The sequence below is a fragment of the Pseudozyma hubeiensis genome, assembly GCF_000403515.1.
Source record: "Pseudozyma hubeiensis SY62 DNA, scaffold: PHS4, whole genome shotgun sequence".
NCBI classification, from domain to species: Eukaryota; Fungi; Basidiomycota; class Ustilaginomycetes; order Ustilaginales; family Ustilaginaceae; genus Pseudozyma; species Pseudozyma hubeiensis.
Window position 1 is genome coordinate 222,833 of NW_012133786.1, and position 19,415 is coordinate 242,247.

General features: G+C 55.8%; 10 protein-coding genes across 10 annotated transcripts; 5 read left to right on the top strand and 5 right to left on the bottom strand.

The window, feature by feature from the left end:
* Positions 1-287: 287 nt before the first annotated feature.
* Positions 288-1,787, top strand: PHSY_000189 (hypothetical protein; the record flags this gene model as incomplete). Its single annotated transcript, XM_012330832.1, has 1 exon — positions 288-1,787. The coding sequence occupies one exon, from the start codon at positions 288-290 to the stop codon at positions 1,785-1,787; it is 1,500 nt and encodes a 499-aa protein (XP_012186222.1).
* A 256-nt stretch (positions 1,788-2,043) lies between these two features.
* Positions 2,044-4,173, bottom strand: PHSY_000190 (4-coumarate-CoA ligase; the record flags this gene model as incomplete). The annotated part of the gene is made up of 1 exon (XM_012330833.1): positions 2,044-4,173. The coding sequence occupies one exon, from the start codon at positions 4,171-4,173 to the stop codon at positions 2,044-2,046; it is 2,130 nt and encodes a 709-aa protein (XP_012186223.1).
* Positions 4,174-5,339: 1,166 nt separating this feature from the next.
* Positions 5,340-6,324, top strand: PHSY_000191 (hypothetical protein; the record flags this gene model as incomplete). The annotated part of the gene is made up of 3 exons (XM_012330834.1): positions 5,340-5,383; positions 5,806-5,927; positions 6,278-6,324. 3 exons carry the CDS (start codon positions 5,340-5,342, stop codon positions 6,322-6,324), a joined length of 213 nt encoding a protein of 70 aa, XP_012186224.1.
* Positions 6,325-6,333: 9 nt separating this feature from the next.
* PHSY_000192 (enoyl-CoA hydratase/isomerase) lies at positions 6,334-8,239 on the bottom strand (the record flags this gene model as incomplete). Its single annotated transcript, XM_012330835.1, has 2 exons — positions 6,334-6,509; positions 6,967-8,239. 2 exons carry the CDS (start codon positions 8,237-8,239, stop codon positions 6,334-6,336), a joined length of 1,449 nt encoding a protein of 482 aa, XP_012186225.1.
* A 116-nt stretch (positions 8,240-8,355) lies between these two features.
* On the top strand, positions 8,356-8,622 carry PHSY_000193 (hypothetical protein; the record flags this gene model as incomplete). Its single annotated transcript, XM_012330836.1, has 1 exon — positions 8,356-8,622. One exon carries the CDS (start codon positions 8,356-8,358, stop codon positions 8,620-8,622), a length of 267 nt encoding a protein of 88 aa, XP_012186226.1.
* Positions 8,623-8,706: 84 nt separating this feature from the next.
* On the bottom strand, positions 8,707-9,381 carry PHSY_000194 (C-8 sterol isomerase; the record flags this gene model as incomplete). The annotated part of the gene is made up of 1 exon (XM_012330837.1): positions 8,707-9,381. One exon carries the CDS (start codon positions 9,379-9,381, stop codon positions 8,707-8,709), a length of 675 nt encoding a protein of 224 aa, XP_012186227.1.
* Positions 9,382-9,555: 174 nt separating this feature from the next.
* On the top strand, positions 9,556-9,891 carry PHSY_000195 (hypothetical protein; the record flags this gene model as incomplete). Its single annotated transcript, XM_012330838.1, has 1 exon — positions 9,556-9,891. One exon carries the CDS (start codon positions 9,556-9,558, stop codon positions 9,889-9,891), a length of 336 nt encoding a protein of 111 aa, XP_012186228.1.
* Positions 9,892-10,047: 156 nt separating this feature from the next.
* Positions 10,048-10,533, bottom strand: PHSY_000196 (hypothetical protein; the record flags this gene model as incomplete). The annotated part of the gene is made up of 1 exon (XM_012330839.1): positions 10,048-10,533. One exon carries the CDS (start codon positions 10,531-10,533, stop codon positions 10,048-10,050), a length of 486 nt encoding a protein of 161 aa, XP_012186229.1.
* Positions 10,534-11,042: 509 nt separating this feature from the next.
* On the bottom strand, positions 11,043-13,964 carry PHSY_000197 (hypothetical protein; the record flags this gene model as incomplete). The annotated part of the gene is made up of 1 exon (XM_012330840.1): positions 11,043-13,964. The coding sequence occupies one exon, from the start codon at positions 13,962-13,964 to the stop codon at positions 11,043-11,045; it is 2,922 nt and encodes a 973-aa protein (XP_012186230.1).
* A 383-nt stretch (positions 13,965-14,347) lies between these two features.
* On the top strand, positions 14,348-19,390 carry PHSY_000198 (hypothetical protein; the record flags this gene model as incomplete). The annotated part of the gene is made up of 1 exon (XM_012330841.1): positions 14,348-19,390. The coding sequence occupies one exon, from the start codon at positions 14,348-14,350 to the stop codon at positions 19,388-19,390; it is 5,043 nt and encodes a 1,680-aa protein (XP_012186231.1).
* Positions 19,391-19,415: the final 25 nt, after the last annotated feature.

Genomic DNA, 19,415 nt, shown 5'->3' on the forward strand with positions numbered 1-19,415 from the left:
TAGATCGGAAGACTTCCGAAGAGTGTTCATTTGCTCACTTCTCGAATTCGCTGCGGAAAGTGGGCTCTTCCCATTGCGTGGATCGCATATTTTAGCAAAACGCGCTCGGCGCAGTTGCGCCTTCAGTTCATTTGCACACATGACGACACTTAACGGCAATTGTGGTCAAAGGAGTGTGCTCAGCTTGGCTCTCGAGCTTCAAAGGCCAAGTGCGGGATTGCTGATCCTGACAGTTGTTCTGTGGCTTCTTCATTGTTCTCCGTGTTGTCGGCTCCCTCCCATCTGAAATGCTCAACACCACAACACGATGTTCGGATACAACAGCAAACAGCAAACACCACGGTCTCGTCCTCGTCAATGCATTCAACATTGGCTCCTTCAAGTTTGAGCCTATCCTGGAGATGTTACAGGATCCGGCACTTCACACGGAAGCGCTCGACGAGATCCAAATGCTAGCATTCGCATGCTTTGGAAAGGCAGAAAAGATCCTGGACACCGCACGTTTTGGCTTCAAGTTCATCTCGGAACAGCAGAGGGAGCCTTTGCAGGCCTACATCGATCTGTTTGGAGAAGCTGCCACCGTGCTGGAGTGCATAGCTTACATTGTGCAGCTTCAGAGTCTCGGCGCTTCCAAAAGCCCTGAGACCATTCGACGCATAGTCGAGATAGCAAAAGAAGTGTTCAGTACCTGGCCAACAGCTGCAGAAGATCAAGACGAAGTGGGTCTTGCATCCGTGGAAGCGCTCGCCGCTGCGACAAGCTCACGGCGACGATCCGAAGACGTATCATCAGCTCGGTTGCAAGAAAAGCAGAGCTACGGAACACCGGATGGAAGCACGAGCCTGAACAATGTCGATACGGGCACCGCAATACCCGCTGACAGCGGCGCAAGCCTTCATCATGTGCAAGCTCAGCCAGGAGAACCCATGGTCCCATCAGAAAAGAAGCGAAAGGTAGCATGGGAAAACGACGACGAGGTCCAAGCAAACACAGTATCGGCTGACAACAGCACGAGCTCGAATCATGTACAAGCTCAGCTGGAGACATCAATGACCCCCTCAAGAAAACAGCGACGGGCAACAGTGGAGACTGACCGCGATGACCTTGTGCAATCTCAGTCAAAAACGTCAATGATCCTCTCAAGAAAGAGACCACGGGTAACAGTGGAGACTGACGGCGAAGACCTCGTGCAGTCTCACGACGACGATGCCCCTGAAAGGAGGAACAGACATGTTTTTGCGGAGATGGGCGACGGTGAAGCAGGCGAGGCGAGCATCTTAGCACCCGAACCAGGCAACGGCGACAAAGGTGGTATCTGTAGTCCGGCACCAAAGTCAACGAAGGCATCGCAACCAGTGGATGCACCTCCCTGCGAGCGCTTCGACTCTAGCATCGATCTCAACTCACGCTTCGGCCTATCCTCGCCACTCGCCTTTCGAGAAAATCACCCAAGCACCGCAGACGGTCATCGTCTCTCCTTCGTGGGCCGCGTCCTCCTTCCGACCTACTACGTCTCGAAAAAGTACAAGGAGATGAAGCTCCAGCTGAGCCATGACACTTACCTGACGGTTATGAATCGGAACGACTCGATGATGTACTACTCGGTACAGCACGAATCTCTGGCAAATCGCAGGATGCCCATGGTGGTCAGGAATGTGATGCGCGGACGCGGTGGGAATTTCTTGCTCTTCGATGGGCAGTCGAGGCTCGAGCCGATCGGGAGAGAGTACACGGTGGAACAGGTGTTCGAGTTCAACGACGCTTATGATCGAGAGTTCCGCACTTGAGCTCGAGGGGGGGCGCGAAAGAGTGCACCGACATCTGGAGAAGCGCAGGCTGCGAGAATACTAGGCGCGCTCTAATATAATCCATCGTCTTCACCACACACAGCCGGTCGATAGATGTTGACAGCAAGCACATCCGGGCCTGACGATGTGTGCAAGTATCTCTTGTTGCAAATCCTAACAGACGGTTACAAATACAACCAACAGAAGAGTGGGAACCAGGTATATACTACGGGAACTGTGACGGGAAAGGATGGATTTACTTGCGAGCTGTCAACTTGTCCTGCTCGACCATGGCTCGGATGTCCTTCTTAAGGATCTTGCCCGAGGCCGACTTGGGGAGCGCATCGAGCCATGTCAATCCGCGGAGCTTCTTGTAGTTTGCGTTGACGCGATGGTTGACAAAGTCGAGCAGCTCCTTCTCGAGCGACTTCTTCTTGCCTTCGTCGTCGCCGACCTCTTCCTTGGTCTTGGGGTTGAGGACGACGAAGGCCCAGGGAAGCTCGGTGCCCTCTTGGTCGGGGACGCCGAGGACGGCGCAGTCGCCGACGCGGTCTTCTTTGAACATGAGGGCTTCGAGTTCCGAGGGTGGTACCTGGAATCCGTTGTACTTGATCACGTCCTTGAGACGGTCGGTGATGGTGACGAAGCCGTCCTTGTTGACTTTGACAATGTCGCCTGTTCGCAAGAAGCGGTCGGGGTCTTCAACGGAGGGCATGAAGGTCTTGGCGTTGGCCTCGTCGTTGTTGAGGTAGCCCTGCATCATCTGTGGGCCACGGAGGCAGAGTTCGCCCTCCTCGTCGAAGCCGACCTCTTTGCCATCGAGGCCGATGACCTTGGCTTCGGTGCCGGGTACGAGCTGACCGACGGTATTTGGATAGTGCTCGATGTCCTTGGTGTTTTGACTGCAGACGAGAGGTGACATTTCAGACATGCCGTAACCGTCGGTCGAGTCGATGCCGAGACGCTTCTTGACAGCGACGCGAAGTTCTTGAGGGAGTGACGCCGCGCCGGAGCTGACCTTGGAGAGCGAGCTGAGGTCATAGTTGTCGACACTGGGGTGCTTGGCGAGAGCGAGGAGGATAGGTGGTACGACAAAGCAGAAGGTGACGCGGTAGCGCTGGACGATGGTGAGGAAGACATCCAACGCGAACCTCGGCAAAACGAGGGTGGGAGTGGCGGTGTGAAGGTTCATGAAACCCATCAAGAGACCATAGCAGTGGAAGAGGGGCAAGAGGCCCAAGTGGAATTCGCCACGGCTGAGACGGGGTGCCAATTGGATACCACCGATCTTCTCGGTGACCGTGTTGACGGCGTCAGCGGCGGTGTTCCAGGTTTCGGAGACACGAGTGGTCAAGTAGCCGCGGAGGAGTTCGCGACCTCCAGCGTACCAGTTGTCCTCGTCGATGAGAGGATCGTTGACTCGGTCGAGCATGGAAAAGGAGGCCTGGATAATGTTGGCGACGACAGCATAGTGTGAAAGCATGACGGCCTTGGGACCACCGGTGGTACCCGAGGAGAAGCAAAAGACAGCCGTGGTGGTCTTGGGATCGAGCTTGACATTGTCCAGCAATGTACGCGTTTCTGGCAACTCGTCCTTTCCGACCTTGAGAATCTTGGTGATGGACGAGGCGTGGCTTTCTTCAAAAACGAGGATCTCGGGAGCAGCTGCGAGGTGCTCGAGACCATCGTCGCCTTTCACGGATGCTTCGTGAGCGGCCTCCTGGGTCGCCTTGTACGAAGCTTCGGTGGTGATGACGGCGGTGGCCTTGACCATTCGAATCTGGTGTGCGATCTCGGCGGGCTTGTAGGCAGGGTTGAATAGAGCCACACTGGCGCCAGTCATCATGATCCCGAGCGCACAGGCAAGGTAGTCGTGTGTGTTGGCGGCATTGATACCTACAACATCGCCTTTACCGTACTTGCGACCGGACTCGGTAGAACCAGAGATGAGCGCCGAGGCAAGGTTGGTAGCGTACTCGCGCACATCGACCAGCGACATGACTTTGGCATCGGGACGCCCTGTGACCTCTGGCTCAGCAGGGTAGAGGAGCGGGGCGTTGACGCGCTCCTTGCATGCTGCGATGTCGATGGGCTTGAAGAGGAACTCGGGAAGAGTGTAGTTGGTAGGGGCCCTAAAAGCGTGGGGCGACTTGATGATCATGGTGTCTTCGTCGAGGTAATACTTGCGGCGATAATCGGCTCGTGTAGCGCGCAAGACGTGGAGGGCGACGAGGGACACGACAAAGATGACGCCGTAGAGAAGAACAGAAGACTGGTCCGCAAAAGTTCGACTGGATCCAGATCGAGTCGATTTGGCGTTAATGTAGGACGAGGGGACGATGTATGCGACGACGGCGTGCAAGATATCGGAGAAGAGGCGTAGCATGGTGCGAATGAAATCCAGCATCTTGGAAGATATATATCAGTGGGCTTCGAGACAAGGCTACACAAGAAGTTTGAGCAGCAGGAGACTGTGCTGAGTGAGCGAATTGGCGCGAATAGCAGCGTAGCCTGCGCTCGCACCAGCCGACAGTAGTAAGGGAGGGGCTGAGATCTCGGTGTACACAAACGCAATGAGACACGAGACGGGAACCACTGTGACGATTCGGTCCTGGATCACCGGTCAGAGTCCGCGACGTGAGGCTGAGCCAGGTTGCATGAGCAAAAGACGACGCCAGGGCGTAATCAGGCAGGCGAGGCTCGGCGCAGAGCGGAGACTCAATGGTGGGCGTTGACAGGACAAATGGCTAAACTATGCGAGAAGGCAAGAAGCCCAGGACGACAAGCTGATCCAACGCGGGAGGGCGGCGCAACGAAGTCTGGACCAGGGATGGTGGAGTGTAAATGGAGAGAGCGACGAGGAACGACGACTGCTGGTTACCCAAAGACATGACGGAAGGGGACGGTGGAGGGCGGCAACTGTCAAACGAGCACAGTCACTTGACTGAAACAAGGCAAGAAAGCGAGGCCCTCGTGCGTTGAAAGGCTGGACCTGCACGAGTGCGAGTGTGAAACACCAATTCAGCCGGTGACCACACAAATCTTCTATGATAAAATTATATTATTATTTTTTCTTCCTTTCCTTTCAGGTTGACTGCAAGAGCGTGATTCCGGCTGTCGAGACCAGAGAGGCCCCTTAGACGAAGCTATACTGTCGAGGTGGCTCACACCTTCCTGTCTAGAGACCATCGCGAAACGTGTCCCCCTAGCCGGACAGCTACGACGGGCCGGGAGGAAGCTTCCGAATTGGAATGATCTTCGCCTCGGATGCGCTATTGCCGATCATTGCATGGGTACCGTTTGCGCTCTGAAGCCTTGTGCGGATCCCTTCGAAAAAATCAAGATTTATAATAATATTCCTCTATTTCATTTCTCAGCCTCAAGCCCGCGATGGAACATGGCTGACCCGCCCCTCCGGAATGCGCGTACCTCGCGTTTCTGCGCTCGATCTGAGCTCTGGCACGGATAAGGTCACTTCCGAGTGCTCCGTGCTTTTAGCACAGGCCACTCACGGAGGAGCTTGCAACCCAGGGGCGATACCGACGACTGCCGATGAGAGGAACCAAATTTCGCAGAAATCTTAGGTGCAAGTTACGGTAAGAAGCTTTTTCCTGACAGCAGGCTGACAGCAGCTGGTCAGCCCTTGGCTCGCACAAGACGCGCCGCTTTCGGAAAACGAGGTTGCGGGGACGACAGTCGCCGTAGCCGACTATGCACAACCGCTGTGACGGTGAAGCCTCGTCAACATTTTTCGAAGGATTCCCATCGATCCATCTGCTTTGTATGTTCGCAAGACATCTGCTTGCCGTAGGTCAGCATCAATTTGCGCTTGTAAGAGTAGGAACGACGCCACGACAATTCGAACACCAAGATAGTGTGTGGACAGACGCAAAGCAGGGCAGACGACCGACAGGTGTGTGCTGACTACGCTTTATCTAGCGAGGGCCGTTGCGACCGGTAAGTATTAATAATCTCCAGAGTGGCGCCCACTTGTTACCGTTACCACACCATTCCACAGGTCGGATGCGAGACATCCAGACATTAGCCTGTGGGAAAAGGCTCGCGTGGGAGACCTTCGATCGACCAAGGTCAGACATACTACAAGTCAACGAGCAAACCATCCTCTGAACGAGAGACCGCGTGAGTAGCGGGGCGGAAAAAGTATGAGACATGGTTTCACCACAGACTCACTACTGAACGCCGCCGACTTCAGCGGTTACGCTAAGCGCACAGTTGCCTCGGTTCGCCAAGGTCTAGCCGCTACCCGCCAGCAACTTAAATATTTAGAGGAAATTCAGCACATTGCACGCTACACTCCACCGACTTATTTAGTTAATTTTCTTGGACAACGTGGGAGAGGACGATTCTCCAAAATCGGCTGGACAAGCCAGCCTTCCAGACCTGCATGCCTTGACCACATCCTTAAGAACTTGACGGCTGATTGACCAATCAAGCCATGCAGAAAGTGATTTCTCTCTCTCTTGCACAAGTCAAGGCGACATCGCCAAAACTGAACCGCAACTTCCGACATTCTTGATCTGAAAATCTACTCGCCCCGATACACTGGCTCTCGCTTCTCGGCAAACGCCTTGAGACCCTCGAGACGATCTTTGGTGCCCAGAATCGTCTCATAGCACTGACGCTCAAAGTCGAGTGCCGTCTCAGGGTCCATCTGCTCTCCCTTGTCGATGGCTAGCTTGGCTGCTCGAACCGCCAGAGGTCCTGTGGTGAACAACGTTCGGGAAGGTTTGGAGGAAAAATTGTCAGTACGTGTTAGACTCGCAACGCGTTCGCTCTAATTCTTCCGCTTCCGGAAACCCTTCCGCGGCGGGGTTGATATTTGTCCTTGGGCGTCATCACGGCATGTGCTGCCGCATTCAGCCTGCGTGATCAGCCCTAATTCAGCTTCAACAAACACTCGCTGGGCGTACGAAGCCAAGCGAGCTCGTGACGCCCTGCTGGTAGCCAATCATTGCGCCGTCACATGTGCGCCTGTATCCACCGACTGGATGCGGACGTACGTGTCATGGTCGTACGACTTGGGCAGAAGCATCCACGGCGATTCGTCCGCATACACCGCAAGAACGCACGACAGTCCACCCTTGATTCCGAGTTCCGGACAGGCAGAGCAGTCTCTTCAATGCGGCAGGTTGAAACGAGCTAGATCCGCGGAACTTACCATTCTTTGCAAAAGATCTTGCCAAATGTACAGCCTTGTTGAACGCTGCTGTCCCGTCGCCTTCCTTGGCGACGATATCGACGAAACCGATGCGACTCGCTTCGACCGCATCCACCAATTTGGCGCTGAAGATGAGTTCTTTCGCACGAGCAGGTCCGACCAACCTCGTCATTCGACTGGTACCGCCTGCACCGGGGATGATGCCCAACTTGGTCTCGGTCAGGCCGAGCTTTGTCGCTGCTGGACCAGCGATGCGCAAGTCGCAGGTGAGCGCCAGCTCCAATCCACCGCCCATAGCCAGACCGTCAAGACAAGCGATGGTAGGCATGGGCAACCGTGAGACGTTGGTGAACACTTTCCGCAAACCAAGCAGGAACGCGTCCACCTCTGGTTTCGACATTCCTTTGCGTTCCTTGAGATCGGCACCGGCACAGAAAGTTCCTGGTACGGAGGAGCGTATCAAGAGCGTTCGCACTGTCGATGAGGTGAGCAACGACGTGACGTGCTGATCCATCTCGGCCAGAAGTGCTCGTGAGATGGCGTTTTTGGCAGGTGCACGGTTGAGCGTCAACACCGAAATGTGCTCGTCGTAGGGTGAAGTGGATCCGAGCTCGCTTTTGGCGATGTCGGAGAGTGGGCTGAGCGTCACGAGTTGCGATGGGTCGGTAACCGTCGAGTAGCTGCGGAGGACGTTGATCGAGGAGCAGGCGATGGGACGTCGCACCAAGGCGGCAGCCAGGCTTGTGCTCGCCAGAGATGTTCGCAACGAGATCATCTTGGTGTCGCGTGTGGTCTCGTTCAGCCCGAGTCTGATGGTGAATGGAGCTCGTGTGTTGGTGTCGTTGAACAACCGTTTGATGGTGCTGAGCCGGTCCAAACGTTTACCCCGCAACCGCGACGCTGACCGGTCCGAGCGTAGCTGCCCGGTACATCCGAAATTCTTCCTAACATGGCATCGGCACCTGTGCGATCGGGAATTTGAAATACGACACGGCTCGACCGTTGATATCACTTGCTGGCTGTGCTCACTTCCTCCTCGGAGACAACGACCACCAGCACAACACCTTCGACACACGCAATGACGGCAGAAGAGCATCCAATCAACCAGTCCGACTGGCAGAAAGTCTACAGCGAGCCCGCGACTAAACCTGGATCGATCAGCGTCGACGAGCTCACCGCCTGGTTTCACGACAAGACCCCGGGCAAGGACTTTGTCGTTGTCGACGTACGACGCTCGGATTGCGACGTAAGTCCTCACCAGCCCGGTCTGCATCTCCCTACTCTCTTCCGCGGATACTAACCTTCCTTTCTCACTCGAAGTACATTCTGCCTGGAGCCATCAACCTACCAGCACACTCCCTTCCAGCGACGCTTCCAACGCTAGCACCGATGCTCTCGACCATCCCCAAGCTGGCGTTCCACTGCAACTCGAGCAAAGGCAGAGGAACGCGAGCAGCAGGTTGGGTAGCAGACGCGTTCGTCAAGATGCACACACAGGCAGGTGCGTCGGAAGCTCAGGCGCAGCAGAGCGTCGCCCAGCAGGTACTCATCCTCACGGGCGGCATCATAGCTTGGACTGAGACGCACGGGAAGCGACCCATCGAGACCAGGGGACAAGCTTGGGATGGCAAGACGCTGGCGGCGATACCCCTGTGATGACAGTCCATGCAGCTTGAACACATCTCTGCATTACATTTCTCGTACAGACTCCTCTGTGACATTTGCGGAAAGTGGTGAAGCTTAGAATTTGCCGATAAGCAAGTTGCCGATCATCTCTCGTGCAGTGATCCATACAGTGATACCAAAGGTAGGCAGATCGAGCGTCGAGCTCAACACGTCTGCGAGACCGAACGGCAGCATGGGTGGGATCCAACCCTGAGCGAGTTCCAGCGCCCAGCAGCCATCCTCGGGCATCATGTACTGTTTGACGGTTCCGCGGCGAAGGTGGTGGACCGATCCAGCGGGGTAGTGCTCTGCCTTGAGCGCACCGGCCGGGAAGGCGTACTGGTTTCCGGTGAGGATGTTGAAGTAGTCGTCGGCGGTGTGACGACCGGTGTGACCCTCGGTGCCGACGGGAGTACCGAAGAAGATGAGGTACTCGGTGACGGATGCGTGTATGATGTACATGCTACCCATCGCACCACCGGCGTTGTTGAACATCCATTCCGACTCGACGCTGAAGTGTTTCTTGTTGATGTAAGGCGCCAGCTTGGGGTCGGCACGGAGGTTGTCCAGGATGTCGTCGAAGATGGCTGTGGCATTGCCTGGGTGGTTTGCGACCGCGGTGGATGCGATCTTGTAGATGGCTTTGTTGTCGAAGATGTAGAAGCTGGAGCGGATCGAGTCGAGAGCCACGACGAGGGCGCAAAAGCCAACCAGGAGGGCCGAGATCACCACCCAGCTGCGCTTGGGCATCGACGAAGAGCCGGAAGCAGGCTTGTTGCTACGAGGTCGATGCGTTGCCATGATGTAGATGGAGCAGAGGAAACGAGGAGCTCGGATGGGAGACGGAAGCGACGAGACCGGGTAAAGACCGTGACGAGCACCTTTATAGATGGTTGATGAGAAGAAGCAGGAAGCCTAGGAGTGATGAGTGTTACTTTTGCGATTCTTCGCAACGCTTCCGAAACAAAAGAGTCAATCAGCCCTAAAGAGAAGAAATCGGACCACTATTGCATCCGAAAACCAACTCTGCCCGAGCCGAAAATCACACCACATCGCGTTCAGCAAGGCTGTCTTGATGCATCTGCACCTCACCGCAAGCCACCGTCTTGGCAAGTACCTCGTGCTCTGTTGACAGCGTTCGTGATTCGACGGGTGAGCATCTATATCCCTAGCAACCACAGTGGTGGAAGCTCGGCGTTGGCCAGCATTGAAGCTATAAATCGCAGGGCTTGTGTACCGGAACAAATTATTGGAGATTGAAAATGCGGTGCGAAAAGGGGGACGCGAAACTCTATGACAAATTCAGTTAAGTAGTAGATAAGGGTCAACAAGCACCATCTGTGCCATACACGATGCGCTGCTCGTAGACAGTTGGACGGGCGAGGGGGTATCATGCAAAAGACGTTCTCCGAGACGTCAGAGCTCGTCGCTCTCATCTTGCTGAAGGTCGATGCCAGCCTGCAAAAAGTCTTCGTTGGGCATGAGACCCGATCCTTTGCCGTGGGTCAAGCTGTCGATTCGAATGTTGAGCTGCTTGGCTCTCTTGCGCAAAGCATCTCGCGTCCTCCACAGCTGTTGCAGCTGAGACAGAAGCTGCTTCTTTCTGCTCGCTGCGTTGAGGTCTTCCACCACAACGAAATCGTCGGCTTCGTCCTCCGATTCGGAGCTAGCTTCCTCGTCGTCGAGGATCAGAACGCGTCTTCGTTGGGATGAGTTGGATGCTCGCCGTGTCGTCGCTTTGGACATTAAGATGGCGGACGTGGAGGAAAAGTGTGCGAGCTGCTTCTCGATCTTGTCTTGCTCTTCGTCGAGATATTGCAGCAAGTCGTAGATTTCGCGCCGATAGTCTGGCAGCGATTTGCGTGGGTCGAGCACGTATTCGTCGGAGCTTGATGGCGCCATACCGAGGGCCAATGCTTGTGTGACTGTTGCCATTACGGATGAGGCTTTTGGGCCGGTGAACGTCGGGGGCGGTAGATGATGGTCGGGGAGATGGAGGCACCGAGCGCAAATCGGACGAGGACGACTTTCAAAGGGATGATGAGCGTCGACAGCGGACACGGCTAATGAGACAGCGCAGGAGCAGCAGAGTGGGTCTGCTTGCTCAGCCGCGGATCTGAGCTGACTTGGCGTAGCGTGCTTTAGATAGCGTGGCCCACCTCGCCCTGCAGCTGTCAAAACAAGAAAATCGACGGGCGCCCACGATTTTTCACGAGCGAAATCGAGCACCCTTGCAGCTCCGCATGCAAAATTGCTTCATGCTCTGACCCTTGACAGGCGAAATCAAAAGATAAGCAAGCGCTTTGTGAAGCGATGCAATTTCGATCCACTCATCCTCGTCGTGCATGTTTGGATGATCACTCAGACGATGTCGCAACATTTGAGCTACTGTAATAAGGTATTTGTCACTGTTAGCCAAAACATTGAACGACTTCATCCCAGCCAGGATTGGCACCGGCATCGTCTTCCGCCTTCTTCGCCTCTCCTAAAGCGTCGAGCGTCTTGAGACACGCCAGGTGACGCATCGTCGGACGACCGTGTGGGCAATTCCAAGGCTGCTCGATGGTACCCATATTGTTGAGGATGGACTTCATCCTGCCCTTGTTCAAAGCAGTGCCGATCATGATCGATTTGCGGCAGGCTCTGCTAGCAAACATGGCCCTCGCCTTGCTGCATCGGATGCCTTTGGCCGCCTCCGAGCCTGCCGTCGTGTCTCGGAGCAGATACAGGAGCTCCTCGAGATCCTTGACGCCAAAGACGGTGGCCTTGCTCATGGGCTGCGCTACGAGCTTGACTCTTGTGCCAGGAAGACCCGTCTCAGAGACCGCAATCTCAAAGCCATTGGCCAGCAGTGTCTCTTGATGTTCGATGGCTACCAGTTCATCAGAGGCAGAAAGCTCGAGCCCACGCGGTACGATGAGCTTCTGCGATCGGATCTGCGTGGTCAGCTGCAGCGTCTCAAAGTTGAACTTTTCGTCCGAGGCGTGCTGATCGACGATGAAGAGATCATCCATCTCGTCTGACGTGGTGACGTCGGGCACGGTGCGACGCCGAGCGATGATGAAGCCGAGGTTGAACTGACCCACCACGTCCATGGCTGCAAAATCACGCTTGTGGATGACGCGCGAGAGTGCCCTCTCCACCTGCGCTTCGTCCTGATTCTCTACACCAGCGCCTTGCAGTAGCTGCTCCTCCCCAGAGGCAGGCAAGCCAGATGAAGCGGATAGATGCGACGCGCGTCGCTGCTGAAGACGGCGTCGGAGACGTTCCAAGTCAACTGAGATCACCTCTTCGTGGTCAGCGAGGTCATGACCGAGTGTTTCCTTGTGCATCGCAGCGAGCTTGTTGGACAAAGGCTCCTCAGCTGCCTCTTCAAGCTGCTCATCATCTTCCTCATCTTCCTGATCCACTCGGCCTGCGTGGCAATCCGATACTGGGCCGTTCTCAGCCGCCGCGTCTGCCTCTTCCATCCCAACTCCCGTTCGAGTCGAGTCTTGGTCCTGATCTGCGAATGCCATCCTGCTCGAGACTGCCAGATCATCAAGCTGCGTTCCAGGCAGTGCGAAGGTTTTGAGTGATGCCAAGACATTTCGAGCTTCTTTGCGCGAGCGACCCAAGATCGAAGTGTCGACTGCTTGCTTGGAAGGCTCCGCTGTGCGCGGCTTTTTGGCAGGCGACCGAGACGCCTGGCTCGTGTCGAGAGCTTCGTTGAAGTTGCGTTTCGATGCAATCTCTTCCGGACACGACGATCCGACGGCTGGCGGTGCTGACACTTCGGGCTCGCTGTCATCGTCCTCGACATGCTGTGCTCCCTCGCGGCTGGCGATCGGTGGAAGGGAACTCGAGTCCTCGCGATATTCGAGGTCGTGGGCGTCAGAAGTGACCGTGCGAGAGCGTGATGAGACAAGATCATTGTCGTCCTCGTGGCTGCCATCTGCATCCTCCGCCGACTGTGCGTCCTCCTGGTCCTCTGCACTGACTTCGCCTGCAGAATGCACTGACGTATCTTGTTCTGATTCGTCCGCCGTGGAGGCGTCCTTCGGCTTCGCTGCGAAGCCACTGAGCCTAGATTGTGCGCTCAACGTCGTGACACCGCTTCCGTTGCGGAGCGAATGGCTGGCTCCGTTGACCAGGAAGGTGGCCCTACTAGGAGCGAACAGCTCTTCGAGCGCTTCTTTGGCCTTTTCGATGAGGCGGCTCTCCTCGTGCAGAAAGATGGTGCGTTTGTCCGGGCTGACGTTGACGTCGTACGAGTCTGTCGGTAGCCTGAAGTCAGCAATGACAAAGGGAAAGTGATGGGAATTAAAAGACTTGTACACCTCGTTGAAAGCTCGGCTAACTCGACCTGCCTCCCACGGTCGTCCATTGATGTAGAAGAATTGTCGATCGGACGAGGTGCGACCAGAGCCGTAAGTTGGCTTGCTGATCAGCCCGACAACGTTCACCGTCGATGTGTCCTCACTTGTCGCGTCTCCTTCTTCGCCTTGGTTCATGTCGCCATCTGCGGGATGCTGTAAAAGCTTGCTGCGAGACCTGGCGACGGAGAAAGTGAGCTCGAGGTTGAGTGGCATGAGTGTTGGGACCACCTTTGCGCCGAACAGGGCCGAGACGTTGGCCGAGAGAAAGTTTTTCGAGCTGGACGAATTGACGCTGAATTGCGGTGTCTTGCGACCACCTGCCGGGGCGTTGGTAGTTGTCCAACGGACACCCTTGGTAATGAGAGCATAAGCCTGGAGCAGATTTTGTGCTTTGGTGTATTCGCGCTTGAGGTTCTTTTCGAACTCCTTGCGACGGACAGGCAGCGTCTTGAAGAGCCCCTCGATGGTAATCGTGGTGCCTCTCTGCCTCGCAGCTCTTCCCGCATCGCTCTCGACCTTGCCCGATTTGCCAAGCTGCAGGATGGTGCCCACAGGTGCCTGGTCCGAAGTGGCGGTGTGGATGGTCACTTTGGCAAGAGCGCACAGAGAGGAGAGAGCCTCGCCACGAAAACCAAAGGTGCGAACAAGGGAAAGATCCGAGAAGGAAGAGAGCTTGCTGGTGTAGTGTTTTAGAGCGACCGAGGCATAGTTGGAAGCGTCGATGCCGGTGCCATTGTCTACCACATCGAAAGAGTCAGCGCCGTAGTCTCGGAAGTTGATGGCGATGTTGGTCGCAGATGCATCGAGTGCATTCTCAATGAGTTCCTTGACCGCTGTTTGCAGATCGAGCACCACTTGTCCGCTGGTGATGCGGTGAACATCGTGCGAGGGGATCGCACGAATGACCGACGAGCCCGAGGCGGCATCTCGATCGTTCGAGGAAGCCTCTTGGACGTCTGTTGGCGTCGACATCATGAGCAGACTGCTATGATCATGGTGAGGCTCAGCAAGCGCTGGAGCGAGGCATCCACTAAGCGATGAGCAGGCTGAGTCGATGAGGACAGTGTGGGTCAAATGAAAGCTTCGCAAAGTGTTGTTCGAAATGGCGTAAACTACGAGCGCGTACCGCGTCAATTCCAACGAATGTTAGACTCGTTGACCGCCTCCACTTTTGGAGGAGCGAAGCCGATCCGATTTGTGGACCCTGACACAAGAACAGCTTGACCCTCACACCACCATCTTGCTCAACTCGCAGCGCCATCCCACCATGACCACACACACGCACATCGCGGTCCGTTCGATAGCAGCATAAGGATGAAAACGCTTGACCATGTCAGATCGGTCCCTACCATGCCACCATGACCACAATGGAGAGCGCGGAACAGAGCGAACCTACTCCGCAACGCACCGAAAAGACCGACTCAGCCTCGTCAGATCCCTTCTTTCGTGTGCGTCTCATCAACATCGATCACATCCTCACGGCACCCACCCCGCTTGACCGCACGCAATGCGCCTTCAATGCCGAAGGTCACACGCTTCGAAAGGTGCCCATCCTCCGCATCTTTGGCGCCACCCCTGCGGGACAGCGCGTCTGCGTCCACATACACAATGTCTACCCGTATTGCTACATACAATACAAGGGCTCTCTTGAACCCGATGACGTGCTCAGATACATTCATCGCCTCGGAAGGGAGCTCAACGCGGCTATGGCCGCCTCCCTCCGCCGCAATCCCCATGATCCAGAGCTCAACCAGTTCGTTGCTGCCATTCATCTTTGCAAGGGAGTCAACTTCTACGGCTACCATGTCGGGTACGCCTATTTCCTCAAAATCTCGTTCGTCGATCCGGCGCACAACTATCGCATAGCAGCCATTCTGGAGTCTGGCGGTGTCATGAAGACGGGTTTTCAGCCATTCGAGATTCACATTCGCTACCAGCTCCAGTTCATGCTCGACTACAACATCTTCGGCTGCGACTATCTCGACCTTGACGACGTACGCTTTCGTTTGCCCATTCCCGATGGAAGCGCAATCGCTAGTGACGAGCCATCTCCTCTTGACTTTCGCTCCAAGATCTGGAATCGCAATTCCATACCCTACGCCCATGTGCAAGCCCAGGATGTCCACCGCGGCACTCACTGTGAGCTCGAAGCTGATGCAAGCGCTCCCTGGATCATCAATCGGCGCAGACTCAAAGAGAGGGACATCCACAGCGACTTTGACGAAATGTCTCCCGCCTCGCCCGACCAAAATATCCTCGTTCCGAGTCTGTCAGGTTTGTGGGACGACGAAAAGAATAGGCGGAACGCAGCTGGCCTGCCGCCTTCCATACCTACAGCGGATCCGACTCGGGATCCGCGATTATACGCGACCGGCGAGTCTCCGCCTTGGATGTCAGAAGATCGCATGCGGCTACTGCTCGAAAAGAGAATCATCGACGAGAAGCAGAAGACGCTGCCTCGCGAACGCAGTGCCGGCCACTTCACCGACCGACCAGGTCTGGACCAGTACATCATGACCACATTCGACGCCGTCGAAGTCTTCCACCCATACCAGGACCAGATCCACGCCGCTGATCCTTACTCGCAGCGTACAGGTCCTTCTGCTTCTTCGAAACTGTACGATCTGCAGCACGCCATTTCACAAACGCAACGTGGTGAAAGTCACCCGACGGAGCCTACTCAATTGACCCAACAGCTGAACCAGGAGACGGACGACTTTGATACCAAATATTTCAAAAGCCAAAACTTCCACCATCTTCTGCAACAAGCCGAGAAGGAGGACATTGCAGCCAATCAGGATCCACCCTCCGATCAGGAAGACGACGCAAATGATATTGACCCGAATGAGCCGATAGACGCGCAGCCTGACGGGCCAGGAACCCCACGCAAGTGGCACAGGACAGATAGCTCGCGATCCAACATGTCCACAAGCAGCAACTTCAGCAAAAGTCCCTTGTCTACACCCAAGAAACGTCAACACACCGACTTTCTTGGCAACGGTGCAACGACGCCTCAGGCGAGCCCTTCTTCCAGACTTACAAAAGACGTTCACGAAGACAGCGTACGCAAGTTCAAACAAGCCAAGCACGATCACTCTGCGGGTAGTACAGGCGGCAGCAATGGCTATCGCTCCGCGCATGTCATCGATTCCAGCCGCTCCGCAAGGGTCAGATTTGTCGAAGCTGGTTCGCCAACGCCAGTCAGCAAGACACGTCGTCCAGAGATGCTACCCTTGCTACCGAGCTCAGCACCCCGCAAACGTCTCATCGCGTTTCATGAGCCTGCCCCATCCCTGCGTACTGTGGTGGAAACCTTTCCGCTGTTCTCCATCGTGCGTCAAGTCCATCCCGAACCGTTCTTCAGCGACCCCAACGATATACCTACGCGACCGAGAGAGTATGCCGGCCGCATGTTCCAGTTTCAATCTCGCACACTGCCGTTCTTGCGGACATTTGAGCACTGGAATCAATCAGGTGAACCTGCTCCTTCGACACAGCCCGGCAAGCCGCCCAGACGGCTTCACTGGCAATTTGGGCCGCCTCCACCGACCGTGCTCGAGGCTCGCGCATGGCGACAGAAGGAAAAAGTGGTCGAAAAGCAGCGTTCCAAGCGACGCCGTGCGCGTCTTCTCTCTCAGATCGAGAGGCTGACTCAGGCCAACGACTTTGGTTTCAAGATATCCCAGCACAAGGCTACCACGTTGGTCATGCGTGACAAACAGCACATGACCACCCTCGCCGTCGAAGTGTTGACCACCACGCGGGGCAATCTCTTCCCAGATCCAGCGTTTGACGCGGTGCAATCGATCATCTATTCGTTTCAGAACGAAGATGAGAAATTGCAGGACACTGGGAGTCGGGCCGATCTGCGCACAGGTCTCATCATTGTCGCAGGGGACGACGACGTCCACGTCGATCGTCTCGGCTTGTCTCACCTGGCCCTCGAGGTTGTCGAAGACGAGCTGGAGCTCTTCAACACGCTCATCGATCTTGTCCGCGCCTTTGATCCAGAGATCATGGTCGGCTGGGAGATCCATTCGTCCTCCTGGGGCTACATCATCGAACGCGCCAGCAAGGAGTACGACTTTGACCTGGTGCCTCAGATCGGACGCGCCATCGTCCACAACACGGGTCGAGCCGGTGGCAAATCTGACAACTACGCTTATACCCAATCTTCTGCCCTTCGCATCACCGGCCGACACACGCTCAACCTCTGGCGACTCATGAAGGGCGAATTGACGCTCAATCTCTACACTCTCGAGAACGTGTGCTACCATCTGCTGCACCGTCGTATACCCAAGTTCTCGCATCAGACGCTGACGCAGTGGTTCAAGTCCGGGCGTGCAGAGTTGATCAGAAAGGCGTTGCTCTACTACATCGACATGGTAGAGTTGGAGCTCGAGATCATTGCCGAGTCGGAATTCGTCATGCGAACGGCGGAGTTCGCCAGGATCTACGGTATCGATTTCTTCTCCGTCATCTCGCGAGGAAGCCAGTTCAAGGTCGAGAGTATCATGCTTCGCATCGCAAAGCCTGAGAATTTTGTGCTGATCTCGCCTAGCCGGGCGCAGGTGGGCAAGCAGAACGCGGCCGAATGCTTGCCCCTCATTATGGAGCCGCAATCGGCTTTCTACAAGGGCCCACTGATCGTGCTCGACTTCCAATCCCTCTATCCCTCGATCATGATCGCGTACAACCTGTGCTACTCGACCTGCCTCGGTCGCGTATCTGGCTTCAAAGGGACCAGCAAATTTGGCGTTACCGAATACTCGCCGCCGAAAGGCTTGCTGAGTCTGCTCCAAGACGATGTCAACATCTCGAGCAACGGTCTGCTGTTTGTCAAGCCCAGCGTGCGCAAGTCGCTGCTAGCAAAGATGCTTTCCGAGATCCTCGACACGCGTGTGATGGTCAAGGGCTCGATGAAGGGTACCAAGGCGGACAAGTCGTTCCAACGCATCCAGAATGCCAGACAGCTCTCGCTCAAGCTGCTCGCTAACGTGACGTACGGCTACACTTCGGCGAGCTTTTCAGGGCGCATGCCGTGCGTCGAGATCGCCGATGCTATCGTCCAAACCGGCAGAGAGACGCTGGAAAAGGCGATGGATCTGATCAACGGTACCGAAGAGTGGGGCGCTCAGGTTGTATACGGCGACACGGACTCGCTGTTCGTGTATCTGCCCGGCCGGACGAAGGAGGAAGCGTTTCGACTCGGCAACACCATCGCCGACAAGGTGACCAGCCTCAACCCGCGTCCGGTCAAGCTCAAGTTCGAGAAGGTCTATCTACCGTCTGTCCTACTAGCTAAGAAGCGATACGTCGGGTTCAAGTACGAAACGCTCGACGAGCGCGAACCTGGCTTCGACGCCAAGGGCATCGAGACAGTGAGACGCGACTTCCATCCCGCCATCCAGCGCATGCTTGAGGCGTGCATACGGATCTTGTTCCGATCTCGCGATCTCAGTCTGGTAAAGAGCTACCTTCAGCGACAGTGGCGCAAGATCCTCGAGGGTCGCGTCAGCCCGCAGGATTTCATCTTCGCAAAAGAGGTACGTCTCGGATCGTACAGCGACAAGGTGGCGCCGCCTCCTGGAGCTGCGGTCTCATCGAGACGCATGCTGGCCGATCCGCGATCTGAACCGCAGTACGGGGAACGAGTGCCCTATATCATCTCGCAGGGCGAACCGAGGGCAAAGTTGAACCAACAGGCGGTGTCACCAGAGGCGTTCCTGAAGAATCCTCAACTCCAAATTAATGCGCTCTACTACATCACTCGCACCATCATCCCGCCTCTAGCTCGAGTATTTAACCTGCTCGGTGCTGACGTGGAAGCGTGGTTTCACGAGATGCCGAAACCCAACAATGCGTACTGGAACAAACGCCCTACTGTGGCGCTGCTGTCTGCCGTGCTAGCTCAACAGGAGGAGATAGAAGCAGAAGCAGCCGAGAACGCTGATGGTGGCGTCTCTTCGCAAAGGCTCGCAACGGGAAAAGGCACAAGCAGTGCTGCGATAGCGACGCTCAACTCGCACTACGCCACCGAAACCTGCCTGCTCTGCTCATCCCGCACCGAAGCGCTCGTCTGTCTAGACTGTCGACAATCGCCTCAGCAAAGCATCCACGCCATATCGTCGAAGTTGCACAAGCTGCAATCGCAAGCGGCTGCCATCGATAGGATCTGCTCCACCTGCGCGGGGATGGAACGACCTGGTCCGGTAGAGTGCGTCAGCTTGGACTGTCCGTACACGTATCAAAAGACGAAGGTGCACAAATCTCTCGAAGATGCAGCGCTGGTGAATGCGTATGTCTCGCGATTGTTCGGCTCGGACATGCAGCGTCAGGCTGGTGTGGAGGATGCTTGGGTTGGGACCGAGGGCGAGGGCAGTGGTATGGATAGCTATTGAAACAGTGGATGTAGGATCGATGAAG